At 30.3% G+C, this 15,528-nt stretch overlaps 4 protein-coding genes across 4 annotated transcripts; 3 read left to right on the forward strand and 1 right to left on the reverse strand.

Annotated features, from left to right (window-relative positions):
* Positions 1-700: 700 nt before the first annotated feature.
* Positions 701-2,170, reverse strand: LOAG_07221 (hypothetical protein; the record flags this gene model as incomplete). Its single annotated transcript, XM_003142755.1, has 5 exons — positions 701-832; positions 923-1,024; positions 1,139-1,246; positions 1,814-1,888; positions 2,114-2,170. The coding sequence occupies 5 exons, from the start codon at positions 2,168-2,170 to the stop codon at positions 701-703; spliced, it is 474 nt and encodes a 157-aa protein (XP_003142803.1).
* Positions 2,171-4,725: 2,555 nt separating this feature from the next.
* On the forward strand, positions 4,726-7,397 carry LOAG_07222 (ammd protein; the record flags this gene model as incomplete). Its single annotated transcript, XM_003142756.1, has 8 exons — positions 4,726-4,815; positions 4,897-4,984; positions 5,172-5,254; positions 5,403-5,540; positions 6,079-6,172; positions 6,467-6,572; positions 6,905-7,079; positions 7,248-7,397. The coding sequence occupies 8 exons, from the start codon at positions 4,726-4,728 to the stop codon at positions 7,395-7,397; spliced, it is 924 nt and encodes a 307-aa protein (XP_003142804.1).
* An 847-nt stretch (positions 7,398-8,244) lies between these two features.
* On the forward strand, positions 8,245-8,751 carry LOAG_07223 (hypothetical protein; the record flags this gene model as incomplete). The annotated part of the gene is made up of 2 exons (XM_003142757.1): positions 8,245-8,331; positions 8,644-8,751. 2 exons carry the CDS (start codon positions 8,245-8,247, stop codon positions 8,749-8,751), a joined length of 195 nt encoding a protein of 64 aa, XP_003142805.1.
* Positions 8,752-9,670: 919 nt separating this feature from the next.
* On the forward strand, positions 9,671-14,337 carry LOAG_07224 (phosphatase 2A regulatory subunit B' delta isoform). The gene is made up of 14 exons (XM_003142758.2): positions 9,671-9,850; positions 10,124-10,330; positions 10,614-10,722; positions 10,849-10,955; positions 11,103-11,195; positions 11,589-11,699; positions 11,901-11,993; positions 12,207-12,476; positions 12,769-12,903; positions 13,053-13,172; positions 13,351-13,478; positions 13,625-13,799; positions 13,940-14,062; positions 14,153-14,337. Exons 1-14 carry the CDS (start codon positions 9,815-9,817, stop codon positions 14,282-14,284), a joined length of 1,839 nt encoding a protein of 612 aa, XP_003142806.1. The 5' UTR covers positions 9,671-9,814; the 3' UTR covers positions 14,285-14,337.
* Positions 14,338-15,528: the final 1,191 nt, after the last annotated feature.

Genomic DNA, 15,528 nt, shown 5'->3' on the forward strand with positions numbered 1-15,528 from the left:
GTTGAAGAAGAATACATTGTAGAGAAATAGTAAGAATTTAAAATAAAAAAAAATGAAAGAGATGGAAAAGAAAAACGGAAAATAAATGCAAACTTAAAATTAATTAATTTCAATATCTAATTTGTACTAAATCGTTCAATCAGTAATTGATAATTATAATAATAAGAATAATAGTTTGTTCAAAATGATATATCAAGAGAAATGAGAGAGATAAAATTAAAAAATAATACATATAAATAAAGAAGCGTTAAATAAAACTCTTGAAATTAGGGGAAAAAAAATGCGGAAGAAATCGGAAATCAACCAAATGCAATAATAATAACAATAATGATAATAATAATAATAATAATAATAATAATAATAATAATAATAATAATAATAATAACAATGATAAAAAGAAATATTATAAATAAATTGAACGATAACCTTTGCTGTAACAATTTTTAACTCAAATTCTGTGATCTTGCAGTTTTGACAGTCTTTTTCGCTTTGAACTGTATATTTTGTACTATCTAAAGTTCAAAGATTTATATTAACTTCAGATAGGATAATATATTATGAAGTTATCCTTTAATAGGTTAAGTAGTAATTTCCGGAAGATAGACCGTACGGAAATTATGTACTTGCTTGAAATAAGAATACGATATTAAATAAAAAATAGCTACCAAGCACTTTACCCATTTTATGAAAACTTTGTTTTTTATGCAAATTTACCATCTGTTTCAAAAATTCTTTTCCTTCCTATTTTTGACAATGAACGATTTACGTCGACCGCTTTCTTCGCTTCTCCCGATAAATCCCGACTTTCATCCCGGCAATACTCTTTCATACTCTTCAATATATTCCTCCTCATTATTTCAAATTTTCTATTATTTATGAAGGAAAAGCAGTACCTTTGATATTATAATAAAAAATTACGGACCGTTCTTTCTTCCTGTATCGGCGTAACGTTACGTGAGTTACTTCGATCCGCATGCGTTTCACGTACTTCAACTTGCGATTTTCCCCTTACTTCACTTAAATTCTAAACAAAGCTTATCCTAATAACTTGTTAGTTTTGCAAATATTGATTGGACTTTAAAAATTAGCGATAATTAATTTTCTGCAATAATCGATTGATTGCTTCATGAATTCGAACTTCCAATTCATCTGGCTTTTCCGATCTACTGCTAATCACGTTGCCTCTTTCCATAGTATCCCCTATATCTTGAACATTACTTTTTCTGACAGAGAAGTTTCCATAATCCTGAAAATAAACATCTGATGAATATTTCCGGAAATTGAATTTGATGCAAATTAACAAATTTAATTTCGGAACATCAACGTCCATAATTGCAACTATTTACTGGAAATTATCAGAAAAGTTTCACAAAATTTACATAAACAATCATTAGCAACCATCCAAAAAGTGACCAATCATTGAAAGTATTTAGGTGAATCAGAATGACCAATTACTGGACAGTCTGAGACAATCATTTAAGTTTTCATGCATAAATACATTCATCGTAATTGAGAGATTAAGCAATTTTTCTTAAGGTACGTTCATGATAATCAAAAAAAAAAAAAATCAAGGCAGTGACCAATCTAAATTATCATTCAAAGCGGCTAATATAGTAATTTAAGATAAAAATATAGACGTTTAGAATAGAATAGCCACGACAATAATGTTGACCATTTAAGTAGCCAGAACAAATTAAGAAACCTTTTAGAACTGATCATTTCCAACAATCAGAAGGACCCTTACATTGTAATCAGATAATTAGTGAGGTCTCTTTCCACAAAGATAACAAAAATGAACTGTAATTCCATTTACCTGTGCACTCCCAATATTTAGTGTCACCTCTGATAGGACTGTCCCTGTTGTTCGCTCACTTTGTCTCTTCATTCCCTGAAAATAATTTTGTAATCTAACTTTAAATTACGAGTCTAGTGGTAAATCACATGGCAATCATAGTTTGTCAATTGTAATTTAATTAACCATAATTGTAATCTTAATTCACTCATAACAATTATAATTTTTAGATTTTAAAAGTATGAAAGAATAGTTTGAAAAGAAAAGTTTAATTTTTTCTTATAATGATGTAAGCAAAAAAAAAAAAAAAAAAAAGCTTACCATTTCTGATGGTGATTTATATGACGCTAATGTGGCGGTATTGTCAGCTTGCTTCATTTTCTTCAATTTTCCAAAATGTTTTAATTAACACTAGGAAATTAGCATTAAAAATCTTTCGATTGGTATGATCTTGAATTATTTGTCTATTGTAAAACAAAGTATTCTAACAATTTTATTAGACAGTAAATAAATAAGCAAGTAAATAATCAAGTAGGCAAATGATACTGATAAAATTGAATTTCAAATTGTACCAAAATTCAAATACCAATTTAACTGATAAGATAAACTCGATTTTTCTTATCAACAAAGAAATAATGTAAAAATATTGGTTCCGTTTTTTTTCCCCTAATTTGATGAATTTATTTCAAATTAAATTTTTTTCAAATTCTATCACAAAATAAAAATTCTTTCGCAATTACTTTTCTTAGAATATTCAAAATGATTGTTTGAAAATAAAGCATTATGATTTTAATTCGTTGAAAATTTAGACATTATTATAGCAATGTATGAATTTTTTATTTTAATTAAATGAAATTCTAAAAGAAATAAATGCAAACTTTATTGTTTCCATCCTAATTATATTTACTAAATTATAATCAAACATTATCAAATCTTATCGACCTAATTTGAAATATAAATAACCTCCAATGATCATTCGTCTTCTATCATCCCAAAAATAAGCAATAGAATGAGCAATGCGCAATAAGATTGACAATGGCGCTTTTTGATAGATATTTGTCACGTTGATCTGTCATTGAGCTTTTAACTAATAATTACAATAAGAGATCACATCAAAATTATAATATTATATAAATATGGAACGACTGATCATTTTGATGGTTATTTAATGAAAAGTTTAAAATTTGAATATCATTATTATTTTCTTCCTGAAGCGGTATTTGTCGTAAGAAGCGGTATTTGTCGTAATTATTGAAATGTAAATTCTTAATTGCAAAGTGTTTTATTCATAGCCTAAATAATTTGTTGTACTTTTTATGTGATTTTTGTATTCACAATCCTCTCATATAATACTAGTTACTATTCAAAGGCTAATACATATTCACAAATGCTAATCATCAAAGCATCAAACATTAATTAATTAATTCGTCATCCGATAATTAATAACTATTACTCATTATTTATTGTTCGTTACTATCAATTTCCAAACTATATTTTTGATAGATTAATAATTTTACTGTATGATGGATAGATTATATCTTTATTTCTAAATTTGTTATGCTAAAATTTTCATATTTCGATATTGCTTGATTACAATTTAAAAATTTGAAATTCATTTTACTGATTTCATATAAAATGTAAATTCATTTTTTCAATACGTGATTTTTGAATTTTGATAAATTTAAAAATTATATATTTAAATACGCCGATAATTAACCAGCATTAAATTAATTGAAGACTAAGAAATATTTGCCAAAAAGAAAACTTTTTAAAACTTCTTACATTAAAAATGTTAGCAATGTTTACTATTTAAAATTATCACTTCAAATTATCATTTCAAGATCAAATATTCAGTAAAAGTGTCATCTACACAATTACAAGTTTATTGCTGCCAAATAATGAAGTAATATCATTCCGTTTCCTGAAGCGTAAATGACGCATAGTGAGCGCATGATGATGGATTACGTAACGTCAACATTACGTGAAATCCGTATAATTAGTGCATTATTTTCTTTTGGTGCATTCAAATGATAACTGCAGTAATTAGTTTAATTATTCCTATCTTTCATATGTCATTTTTTATTCTGTTTTTAGAGAACTGAATGATAACTGTAGTAATTAGCTTAATTATTCTTATCTTCCATGTATCATCCCTTTCTCTTTGGAAAACAAAAAACTTTGAAAATTTTGATAAATTTAAAGAGTCGATTTTTGAAAAGAATACAACTTTTTTTTTTTTATAGCTTTCATTACACTAAATAATTTTTACAATTATTTTAACCAAAAGTTATCTGATTTGTTCACATAAAACATCAGCAAGGCGCTATTGTCCAATTTCTCTTTTTGCTATTGCTATTTGGAAATGACAATAACACTTTTAGTTTTATATTAAAAATAATTTTGCATTTAACAAATCATTCTTCTTTCATTTTCATTCAAATTTCAATTTTTGCATTTAGGTATGATTCTATGTTTGCTACTATTGTAATCATAATTGATCAACCTTTAATTACAAAAAAAAAAGAAAAAACCTTCCATTACAAATCTATTTAAATCTTTGTTATAAAACTTTCGAAATTATTCAAACATGATGGTGTTGATATATAATACATGACACGTGATACGTGATACGTGATAAATGATAAATTTGGAAGTTGAAGAATTAGAAATATTTTATGAATATTTGCTGCGAAAAAAATTAATGTAGAAAAGATTTACATTATAAGCCTAAATCTATTGGTTAAATTTACTTAATTTTTTTAACATTTTTTTAAATCTTCAGGTATAAGAAATGTAATGTTGGAATTGATGAGAATTGAGAAGACGATTTAAATCTTTTTAACTTTTTCTTTTTCAATAGAACAAAAGAAAAGGGTTGAATGATATACGTTGACAGAACTAGTTTCACATGAACACATAGTCTTCCAACGGTCATGTCATGTTGTCATGGTATTCAATGCACAGAAGAAGAATGTTTATATTCGCCAAGTCATTGGTCTATATCCTCAAAACCACCAGATTTGGTTACTTTCAAAATTTTTCCATTTCAAATATCAGCCACATAGAATTGTTTTTTTTTTTTGTCATATTTTCTTCTTTCTCAGGTCATCGAAACATTTATCACCAGCATGCAGTCTTGCTATCGTGATAATTTGCAAGCAATATCATCGCTACAAATTATTCCATATGGAGGTTCAAGCTAATTATATATTCAAATTCATAATTTTTCCCTTACTCTATTTATTTATCAGAAACTTATTTATTCAGTATGCCAATTAATTAATATTTTTATGGCTTCCTAAACTAATGAAACTTTTCTGAAATTGTTTTTTTTCGAAAAAAAAAAATCCCGCACACTGATAGTGTTACATATTTCCAGATGGCAAACAAATAATTGATATTTGGGGTAATGAATTCGAGAGTGCTACAGCAATTGCACTCTTTCATGGAGGTTATTGGCAGGTCATTTAATCTTTCAAATTTTAGCTTATAATTTTGAAATATACAAGAAAAGAAAAAAGCATAAATTAGGAAGAATTTTTGATAGATTCTATTTGAAATATTTACACTTCTTGAAGAGATAATTGAAAGGATTGGTCATTTTTTTTAGGATGGCGATCGGAAATTATTTACAAGTCCAGTAAAGGCGCTTGTTGATGAAAATGTTGTAGTGGCTTGTGTTGGATATGATTTTGCTACTACAATTTGTTTAAATGATGTAATAGAACAAGCGACAAAAGCGCTTCATGTAAGTATGATTTGTGCTCGTTTTAAAAATGTCAATTAAGCACATGGAAATTAAACATATCAAATTATTAAGTTCTATGAATAATATTATTTACGGATATCTATAATCTTTGATTTTCAATGAAAGATGAAATTTAAATTCAGTACATGAAATATATATGAAATATATGTATTTACTACTGTTATGAATTCATATCTTTTGAATTCGTACTTTGTACTTTACCTTAATGTTACCTTTTCTGGTAGAATGACCAAAAATCATCAGTGATTACTGGTCGAAAATTACCAGAAAATAGCAAACCAGTGAATGGAATCGTACAAATTAATGAGATTTATAGCTGAAAACCGAAAATTTGTAATCATGACAATTAGTAGAGTAAATAAGATGAAGCGCAAGGAAGTGCAAATCGATTTCTACCAGATTTGACCCCTCTTTTTTTGCTAAACGATATGATGAAGGATTTGCAAAATAATTAATTAGTAAACAATTATTAATTATACTTGAAATATGTGAATAAATCCTTTGGTTTCATTTACAGCATTACTTTTTTGTACAGTTTTTAGCAAAACGTTGGCCACAGAAAAGACTATTAGTCGGTGGACATAGTGCTGGAGCGCATTTAGCCATCTCAGGTAAGTTATTCATTTCTTTTTAAAATTACTTCTCTCATCTGTAATTTCTACTATCATTTTTTAGATAAAACATGGAAAAATGAAAATTTTTATATGCTTAAAGCAAAATATCTCATCCATTTATCTTTCTTTAATTTGCGCTTATGCGTATAAAAGTTACCGTTAATATTTACCGTTCATTCCAATCAATTCACACAAACAATGATATAGTTGTTGATAGGATACGGTAGCGTAGATGTGTTATCTATCTAATTTCATTCATTCTTCTAAATTCTTCAATTTTACTAATTAAAGCATTAAAACGCAGTAATTATGCGCATCGATATGAGAAAGTTATACTCTTCTCTGGCATCTACGATCTTCATCCTCTATTGGGTACATATATCGGAAGAGCAATTAAGTAAGGCTTGTGCATAGTTTGCAACGATAGTTAATTAATTTTACGAGAAAGAATTGGTGGTAATTGGTCACGCATCTCAATTGAAATCCAAAAAAAAAAAAAATTACTTTTTTTTCCCATCACAAAATGGGATATGAAAAAATTTTTTTTTGATTCTAATACTCATTATCTTTTAATTTCATAAAAATATGAGATATATGTTGTAGACAATTTCTAAACTTTTAAGCATTAGAGATCTAATAAATGTAATTACATTCAGTGATACAATAATGACAATTTAGTCTAATCCTTTTTTATTCAAAGTAAGTATACTTATCAACATTAAATTTTAGTTTAAGCTTAGCTGAAGCTGAAACTCTCAGTATTGTAAGCTTGGATGAAATCACAGCGGAATTGTTAGTTATTGTTGGTGCTATGGAATCACCAAAGTTCAAAGAGCAAAGCCATCATATCGTAAAGAATTATGTGAGAAAACATGATACAATGAATATATCCGATTGTTACAAGGTATTGTTGTTGCTGTTTGAAAAGGATAAATTGTTTCCGGAAAGATTCGAAACATATCAAATAATTAAATGTACTTATCGCTTATCTTCAATAATTATTTTCTAATAACAAAACCACATTTTTCACAATTTTACTTCACCTAAATAAAGCAAATATTCAATTTTTCAGATTATTCCGGATGAAGATCATTTTACTCTGATTACTAGTTTGGCTGATAAAAATTCGATAACAACCAGAGAGCTGCTCAATTTTATATTGCAAAAACAACTTCCCAGAATCACTACTTCTGATTCATCACAATCTATCCAATCATCATAGTATCCACATTGGACCAAATGTTAGTACACTAGATTGAGCCAAATATTCCTAAAAAAGATTGGTGATCTTATCAAAAGCCTAATCAATATAGGAATACTGTAATTTTTACTGATTATCTCAAGAAAAAGTCGTCTATTCCATACTAATTGTTTCGTTTTTTTTGCGCTTTATTCTTTTTGCATTAATTTTCTTAATAATCTTAATAAAATTGTGGCTGTTATTTGATGACTTGAAGACAAAAATATAAATGAGAGATGTAAAAGAAGCAATTATTGTTTTCATATTTTGAAATTAAAGAGTGGTTAACCAGCAAGATCGGTTGTAAGCGCAATTTTATTGGCACATATTGCTTGCATATTATGAATGAAAACGATTCATTATCTGCGGAAAGATTTTTTATATGGATTGATGTTATCACATTAGCTAGGTTATTATTTGATTAATGCTTGGGCGCATTTCTTATCATCCGAATTGATTAGTGGAATTGATAATCTTTGTCCTTCCAATTTGATAATATTAAGGAATCCAAGAAGAAAATCTCACATTACTTTATAGGATAATTTTAAATTTGGTTATATTCAATATATCCGTCATTATGTTATCTCAGTGCTCCAGGAAGGAAACAACGAAAACAGATTATACAACCCTTCAGGTGAATCAAAAAAAAGAGTAAAGATTAAGATTGAATGAAAAAAGATACCATAGATATTGGAAGGATTCTACAAATACTCAAATTACAATAATGCGCAAATGTCTTATTACTTAAATTAAAAAATAATGCCAAAAAATTTTTGAGAATCCATCGTCTAAGATAAAAGCTAAACAGACGGATAAGACACAATCTTCAATGGAAAATGCATCAGTGAACCTAATGGAGGAAGATTCATTCGCAAAGAAAACACCAATAAAACGCTTAGCAAAACGTAGTATTGAGGTAAGTTGACATATTCTGACTATCATCTATTGATTGGAAAAGTTTCTGATAAGTGAAAGAAATCAAATGTTAGTAGTATCAAATATAGACCTGAAATAAACTGAAGAATTATTACCTGTTCGAAAAAGATAATTAAACTTATCATTAGAAGAAAAAAAAAGGAAAGGGTAAGAGACGAAAAGAACGACGGAATGTTTGTAAGTTTAGCAATATGTGCCTCTTTTAAACACTCACTTAGGTCATCTATTTAGATGCCAAAATTTCCTATTATCAAGAATACGCAAAATTTCCTGCAACAAATTCATATTACAGATTCGACTAAAAGCACCGGTGGATAGAGAACGGGAAGATTATAAAACATTTAAAGGAATTAAGCTACCAATGAGTGATGCAATGAGTGATGCTGATATCGAGAAATAATCGAATTTCTACCAAATATTCCTTGTTTTTCAATCAAGAAAATATCACTAAATGAATGTTTCATCTTTTCTCGTTCCTACATTCGAGAGTTCTCAATGAAATCCGTTAATAGCACTTAGGATATCCTGGGAAAATGAAAGGAGAGGGAAGTGGAAGATAGGTAAAAGTTAAACTATCAATTTATTAGTGGTGGGAAAATTTCCTGTTAATAATGAAAATGACACAATATATATGTATTAAATTATTGTAATCAATTTTTTCTTAAGTGATAGAAAGCTTATTTGCAAAGTTTTTCTTTTTTTTTATTGTTTTGTTTATTACTCAATGTTAAGACTTTTAGGTTAAGACTTTTAGGTGTAATTTCTAATTTTAAATAAGGTAACGTGTAAAACGTGAAATGTTAAAGTGTTCATCATAGTCTTACCTAATAACTACTCATTGTAATTCCTTTATAATAATATTTCCCTGCCTCCAATTTTGTCATTCATAGCGGAATGGTCTTACGAGACGTACACTTTGCGTGGAATTTCGTTTCGGCCGCATTTTTAGTGTTGGAGTTTGGCGTTCTGTGTGAAGGGACGTTTGCGCGGATGAACATTTTGCGATTGGGATAGTGTAGTTTGGTGGAAATCCGGGAGTGTACTGGCGAGATTGAAATTCCAGTTTCTTTTTTTTCAGTAACGAGTATTTCAAGTTGATAGGATTGTCACGGGATCAGGAAATTAAGGGAAAACAGGATGGTCTTCTGACTAGGGATTGATGGAATTCTGCTGTGGCTTATCTTTCCTGTTATCACTGTATAGTCATGTGAATGATTTAACGAGTTGATTGGTATTACTACCTTTATGACCCAATCCTTTGTAGTACAAAGCATATCAATGAAGGCTGGATGTCACGTTGTGATATTTAAATGATCTACAGATATGCTACGTGTTTAATAGTTGGGAAATCAGCCGGACGATTGGTTATTGTTGTACGTTTGTGAAATACAATTCAAAAAGGATTCAAACTGTTTGCCGGAGCTACTTCTACTTTTCGCGAGAGCCGTCTGCTCGCCAATAGCATGCTAAAGTCCCGCAAGAAGGACAAAGACGGCAAAGTATGTGTTCTTCAATAATTATGGATATTAAATATTGTAAGGACTTTAGGGAAGCATGGTTAGTTCAAAGATATCTTCGGAAGTAACTGATAAGCTTTCTTCTTTCTCGGATCTTCGGATGGTCGTGGTATTTTAAGATAAACGAGGTAAACAATCTCAATTGGAATGTAAATAAAGAACTTTTCAACTTGCGGTTATTTTGCAGTATTTCACTTCGGTTAATGTAGAATGGTTTGCTTAAGGTTTTCATGACATTTACGATTTGTTCTTCAGAACGATAAGGAGGAGAGGAAGCAAGAGAAAGTGCGGAAGGAGAGTAAGGAAGAGAGTAATAAAAAGGAGGAGAAGCAAACAGGTGCTAATAACCATGTAAATGGTATGGCAACAATAGCACCAGCATCGATTCCCCAAATCAAGACGGAGGATGTTTCCGATGAAACAGTTCCCGCTGATGCTCCACCTCCAACATCTCTAAAAAAAGTATTCGTCACGTTGGTTACTAGAACTTGATGTATTTTCTCTATGATTTTAGACAACATGGTAATTCTTTAGGAATATGAGACATTGATAGGATAATTAAAGGATTTGTCCCAATTGGATGTAGTGAAAAATAACATTTTGTAATGTGGCGATGTGACAGAAAAGAAGTGAGTTTTATATTTGTAGAACCGCTCTTTCTCTTCAGATACCAGTCTTACCTGCCCGTCCTTTTACCTTACTCATTACAAATGCGCTTCGTTTAATGATATTGCATAATTTGCAGCAAGCACTTGTGGGCGGACCAGCATTAGCAAGACGTGATCGAAGACAGAGCAGTTCCTTATTTTTGATATCCACTAATCGAGAGCTTGTGAAATTGCCAAATATAAAAGGTACATTTCATCCACCAGTGATGTCAATTGTTTGATAAAGTTTGGTGTAGTCTGAAGTACTCTGCATTCCAGAAAAAATCCATTGTAAAATGTCTACATAAGTGATGATGGATTATGTATTTTTAGATGCCGAACCTACTGCACAAGAGGAGCTGTTTATCCAGAAACTACGCCAATGTTCGGTCGTTTTTGACTTTGCTGTTGATCCATTATCAGACTTGAAATATAAAGAAGTCTGTTTTATATTTTGTGTCATAGGATTTTAAAAATAAAAAAAAAGCTTTTTTCTTTCGAAAACTGTCCGTATCTTTGTAATGGATGTTTTATTCTTGTATATTACTTTCCAATTATTTTTAAATTTTTTTGATTTTTTTATGCAGGTGAAACGAACGACACTGAACGAACTGACGGATTATATTCTTAGTTGTCAAAATGTTATTACGGAAGCGATATATCCGGAAGTTATTAGCATGGTAAATTTTACATTCAATATGTTTTACTCATTCAGTGCGCTTCTTCCAGTGCCAATATTCTAGAAACCATAAACCAGGAAAACTTGTAGAGGGAATCCTTTTCGCTTTTCGCTTACCGACATAAAGCTGCATTCCATGCTTTCCTTCCGTCAATCGATGGATTTAGGCCGAAATTTTCGACAGATCGAAAGATTTAGGTTGAAACTTTTGAAGCTCTTTCGGGTATGGAGATTAAATCTCTTCCTGGTAAAATACATGATTCTACTGCTGATTTTACGTTCCCATGGTTCATAGGCTTTAAATCAAACTTCACTGTTTTAGATTGAATGCCAATTCAAGAGATGCTCAAAAATATCTGAATTTTCGTCCTACCTAATTAATGTTACATTTTAGCTCAGTTCCAATCTTTTCCGCGTTTTATCTCCACCATCAAATCCAACGGGTGCCGAATTCGATCCAGATGAGGATGAACCTACATTAGAAGCTGCTTGGCCCCATCTACAGGTTTATTATAGAAGTTTGAAGCAGTTTTTAAAGGTCCCAGAAGTAGTGAAGGAAGTTTTTCAAGTTTTTTTTGGATAGTATCGTGTAATTTATACAAATATTCAAGAGATGCGAAAAGGACTTTTACTTCCACGTTTGCGATGAGAATAAATTACTTCATAATCAATTATGTTCGGGAATTTGTTGAAGTTCATATTACAGTTGGTGTATGAATTTTTCTTGCGTTTTCTGGAATCAGCAGACTTTCAACCAAGCATAGCGAAACGTTATGTTGACCAGAAGTTCGTTTTAAAGGTATAAATTTTGTATCGCTTAGGCAAACATTGTTAAAGTAAGAAGTATCAGCATAGAGATTACTTCACTATATTCTCTATATTAGTTCTGCTTCCTGTTTAGGACGCCAAATAACTAGACTCTGTCAAATGTTTCAGTTGCAAACAATGTCATAAAGTTTACATACATCTCCATTCTTCTCTAAAATAAACTATATCATTCATTGTATTTTAGCTTATCGAACTATCCGACAGCGAAGATCCAAGGGAGCGTGATTTTTTAAAAACGACACTTCACCGGATCTATGGCAAATTTCTGGGTCTTAGAGCTTACATGAGAAAACATATAAATAACATATTTTATACGTTCATATATGAAACCGAACGACATAATGGTATTGCTGAGCTTCTGGAAATACTTGGCAGTATTATCAATGGATTCGCATTACCGCTGAAAGAGGAACATAAAACATTTCTTCTTCGTGTTCTTATACCCCTCCACAAAGTAATATTGCTTTATCTATTGAAATAAGCTGTCACTATAATATCATATAAAGCATTTGTCTCTAAACATTTATTCTTTTTCCCTCAGAAATATTATCTTGATCTGGTATTTAATCAATAATGGTAGCAAATATTATCTTGATCTGATATTTAAATCAATAATGATGGCTTTGGAAGAATAGTCCTGTATTGATTCAAAAGTTCTGCTGAATTTGTTTATAGCTAGCATCACTTAAAAGTCAGACAGCCTAGTTCTAATATTATTCACCGTTTTTATGTTCGCATTATTTTAGGTGAAATCTCTCTCTGTTTATCACCCTCAATTGGCATATTGTGTGGTTCAATTCCTGGAAAAAGATCCTACACTTACTGAGCCAGTCATCTTATCTCTACTCAAATTCTGGCCTAAAGTTCATAGTCCAAAAGAGGTTTGTGATTTGACAAATGGCATAAAATGTGAAATTTGAACCTATATAAACATAACGAAAGATTTAGGTTTTCTTTCTTTTTTTTCTTCATGAACACAAAAATACTAATTTTTTTCGATGAGGGTGAATGACTAATGTTCATTTTGCAGGTAATGTTTTTAAATGAGTTCGAAGAGATTTTGGATGTCATTGAGCCAGCTGAGTTTCAAAAGGTAATGGTACCACTTTTCCAGCAACTGGCAAGATGTGTTTCTTCGCCACATTTCCAGGTCAATGCAACTTTTATTTATTACAAAGAGACGGAGCAGACAAGATCACTTGATCACGGAATAGTTTGCATGTATAGGAATAAAAAAAAGAAGGACGAACTTTAATAATTCATTATCCATTGTGGAAAGTGTGCATTCTTGATCCTTCAAGGAATCTGGAATATAATTTTTATTTTAGGTAGCTGAAAGAGCGCTTTATTACTGGAACAACGAATATATCATGTCACTAATCAGTGACAACGCTGTTGTGATCTTACCCATCATGTTTCCGGCGCTCTATCGAAATTCAAAAAATCATTGGAACAAGTAAGCCAGTTTTGTTACTTTCCATGTGAAAAGGTTACACTATTTTTTTATTCCTCAGGTTTGAATTTACAAGCAAAGCAATGACCGGAAGTGGATTAGTTGCCTTTGGTAGAATCCTATCCGCTATATGTGTATATCTGTTGCAGAACAATTCATGGACTTATTTATAATGCGCTCAAATTATTTATGGAAATTAATCAAAGGCTTTTTGATGAATGCTCTCAAAATTTTAATCGCGAACGCGAAGACGAAAGTGCTAAATTGAAGGCAAAAGTGTCGAAATGGGAAATGATCGAAAGAAAGGCCCGTCAAAACCCTAAGGTCTGATGAACACACTTCTATTACATTGAAATAGTCACATTTTATCGCGAAACATTTGTACGTAGTATTTGATATAAAGGATTCTCTATATGCCTAGCGTTCCATATCAGTTTACTTAATGAAAGTTGTATGAATTTCAGTTCTCGGAAGTTAGCCAACAGTTACAAAACACTTGTAGTTCACTAGCACAGCTTTCGATTAATGAAAATGCGGGAATCGAACCAGTGGATCCAACAAAAATCAAGCAGCAAGCAGCGCGATATGTACGTATGTTGCTACATATAAATTGACTTTGTTCTTTTGAAAAATTTATTCGGTTTCTTATCATAAAAGGAAAATCGCTGTACCTTCAGGCGGTAGATCATGTCCAGGGGCGGTCATTAGTTCGTCGAAAGAGCGAACTGCCACATGATCCAAACACTGATCGAGCGTTGGATGAACATCGACGACATGACCCTTATTTGCCTACAGTACCACATGAGTAGACCCAAAGTTCTTACTTCATAGGCAACCTTGTCTAGAATGGGTTTTTCCTGAGTTGGAGAAGATTAACAGCAACGAAGGCTTACAAGTTAACGCCAGAATTATTCCGCTGTTCGAAAATATTTTTCGATGTTTTTGAAATGTGACCATACGAATGTTACAGCTAATCCTCCGTTTTCTATCCATTTTGTAAGATCTGTGATCAGCCCATTTCGTTATCCTTACCAAATGCTAGCATGTCAAAGCAAGAAGATTCCTGCATGTCCCTTTCTCTCTACCATTATATTAGTTTGCACAATGTGTATGTCGTGGTAAATTTCCGTAGCATCCTAGACATTCCTTTCCGTCATTGGATCCGTTGATCGTTATTGCAATGCTCTTCATTTTTTATACCGTTTTTTCTAGGCTTTCAATTATGTTGTTTGTCGTACGCCTAGTTTAAAGTTTCTCATTTATGGTCTTCCGTCAAAACATGCATTTTTTAGTTTCAAATCTTCTTACTTTGTATATTTTTTGCATCTTGTTCATACATACGTTCTAGCCTCATATCAGCAGAAAAGTATGTAATTAAAAATGATATAATTCTTCGTCGGTACATATTCTCTTCTATTTCCAAGTTTTATATGAATATCCTATGCTGCTATTGGTAAAAACATCTGAGATATGTCACAGTCAGTTAAGTTTTCTCGATGTTAATGCACATCCTCCACCATAAACCTGTATATTGGTAGGACAAATTCTTTGTCGATAACGGCTGCTCTTGTAATATGCTAAACAACAATGCATTCAATGTTGAATGCATGCCGAATATCATGCATTTAAAAATTTGATTGCTAAGAATTGGATTTATCGATCAATTTATAAAAATAATTGAAAAGATGCTCTGACAATATTTTATTGTTGTCCAAACTTTCATGGAGCACTATTGACCATCTGGAGTATTCTCTCCTCATTAAGTGTTGAACTTTTGGTATCACGAGTTTTTGTCCATTGTTGTTGTTGATATTTGTTGTTATCATAACCATTATTATTATTATTATTATTATTATTATTATTATTATTATTATTATTATTATTATTATTATTATTATTATTATTATTATTATTATTATTATTATTATTATTATTATTATTATTATTATTATTATTATTATTATTATTATTATTATTATTATTATTATTATTATTATTATTATTATTATTATTATTATTATTATTATTATTATTATTATTATTATTATTATTA

Source organism: Loa loa (genome assembly GCF_000183805.2).
Source record: "Loa loa unplaced genomic scaffold supercont3.425, whole genome shotgun sequence".
Classification (NCBI taxonomy): Eukaryota; Metazoa; Nematoda; class Chromadorea; order Rhabditida; family Onchocercidae; genus Loa; species Loa loa.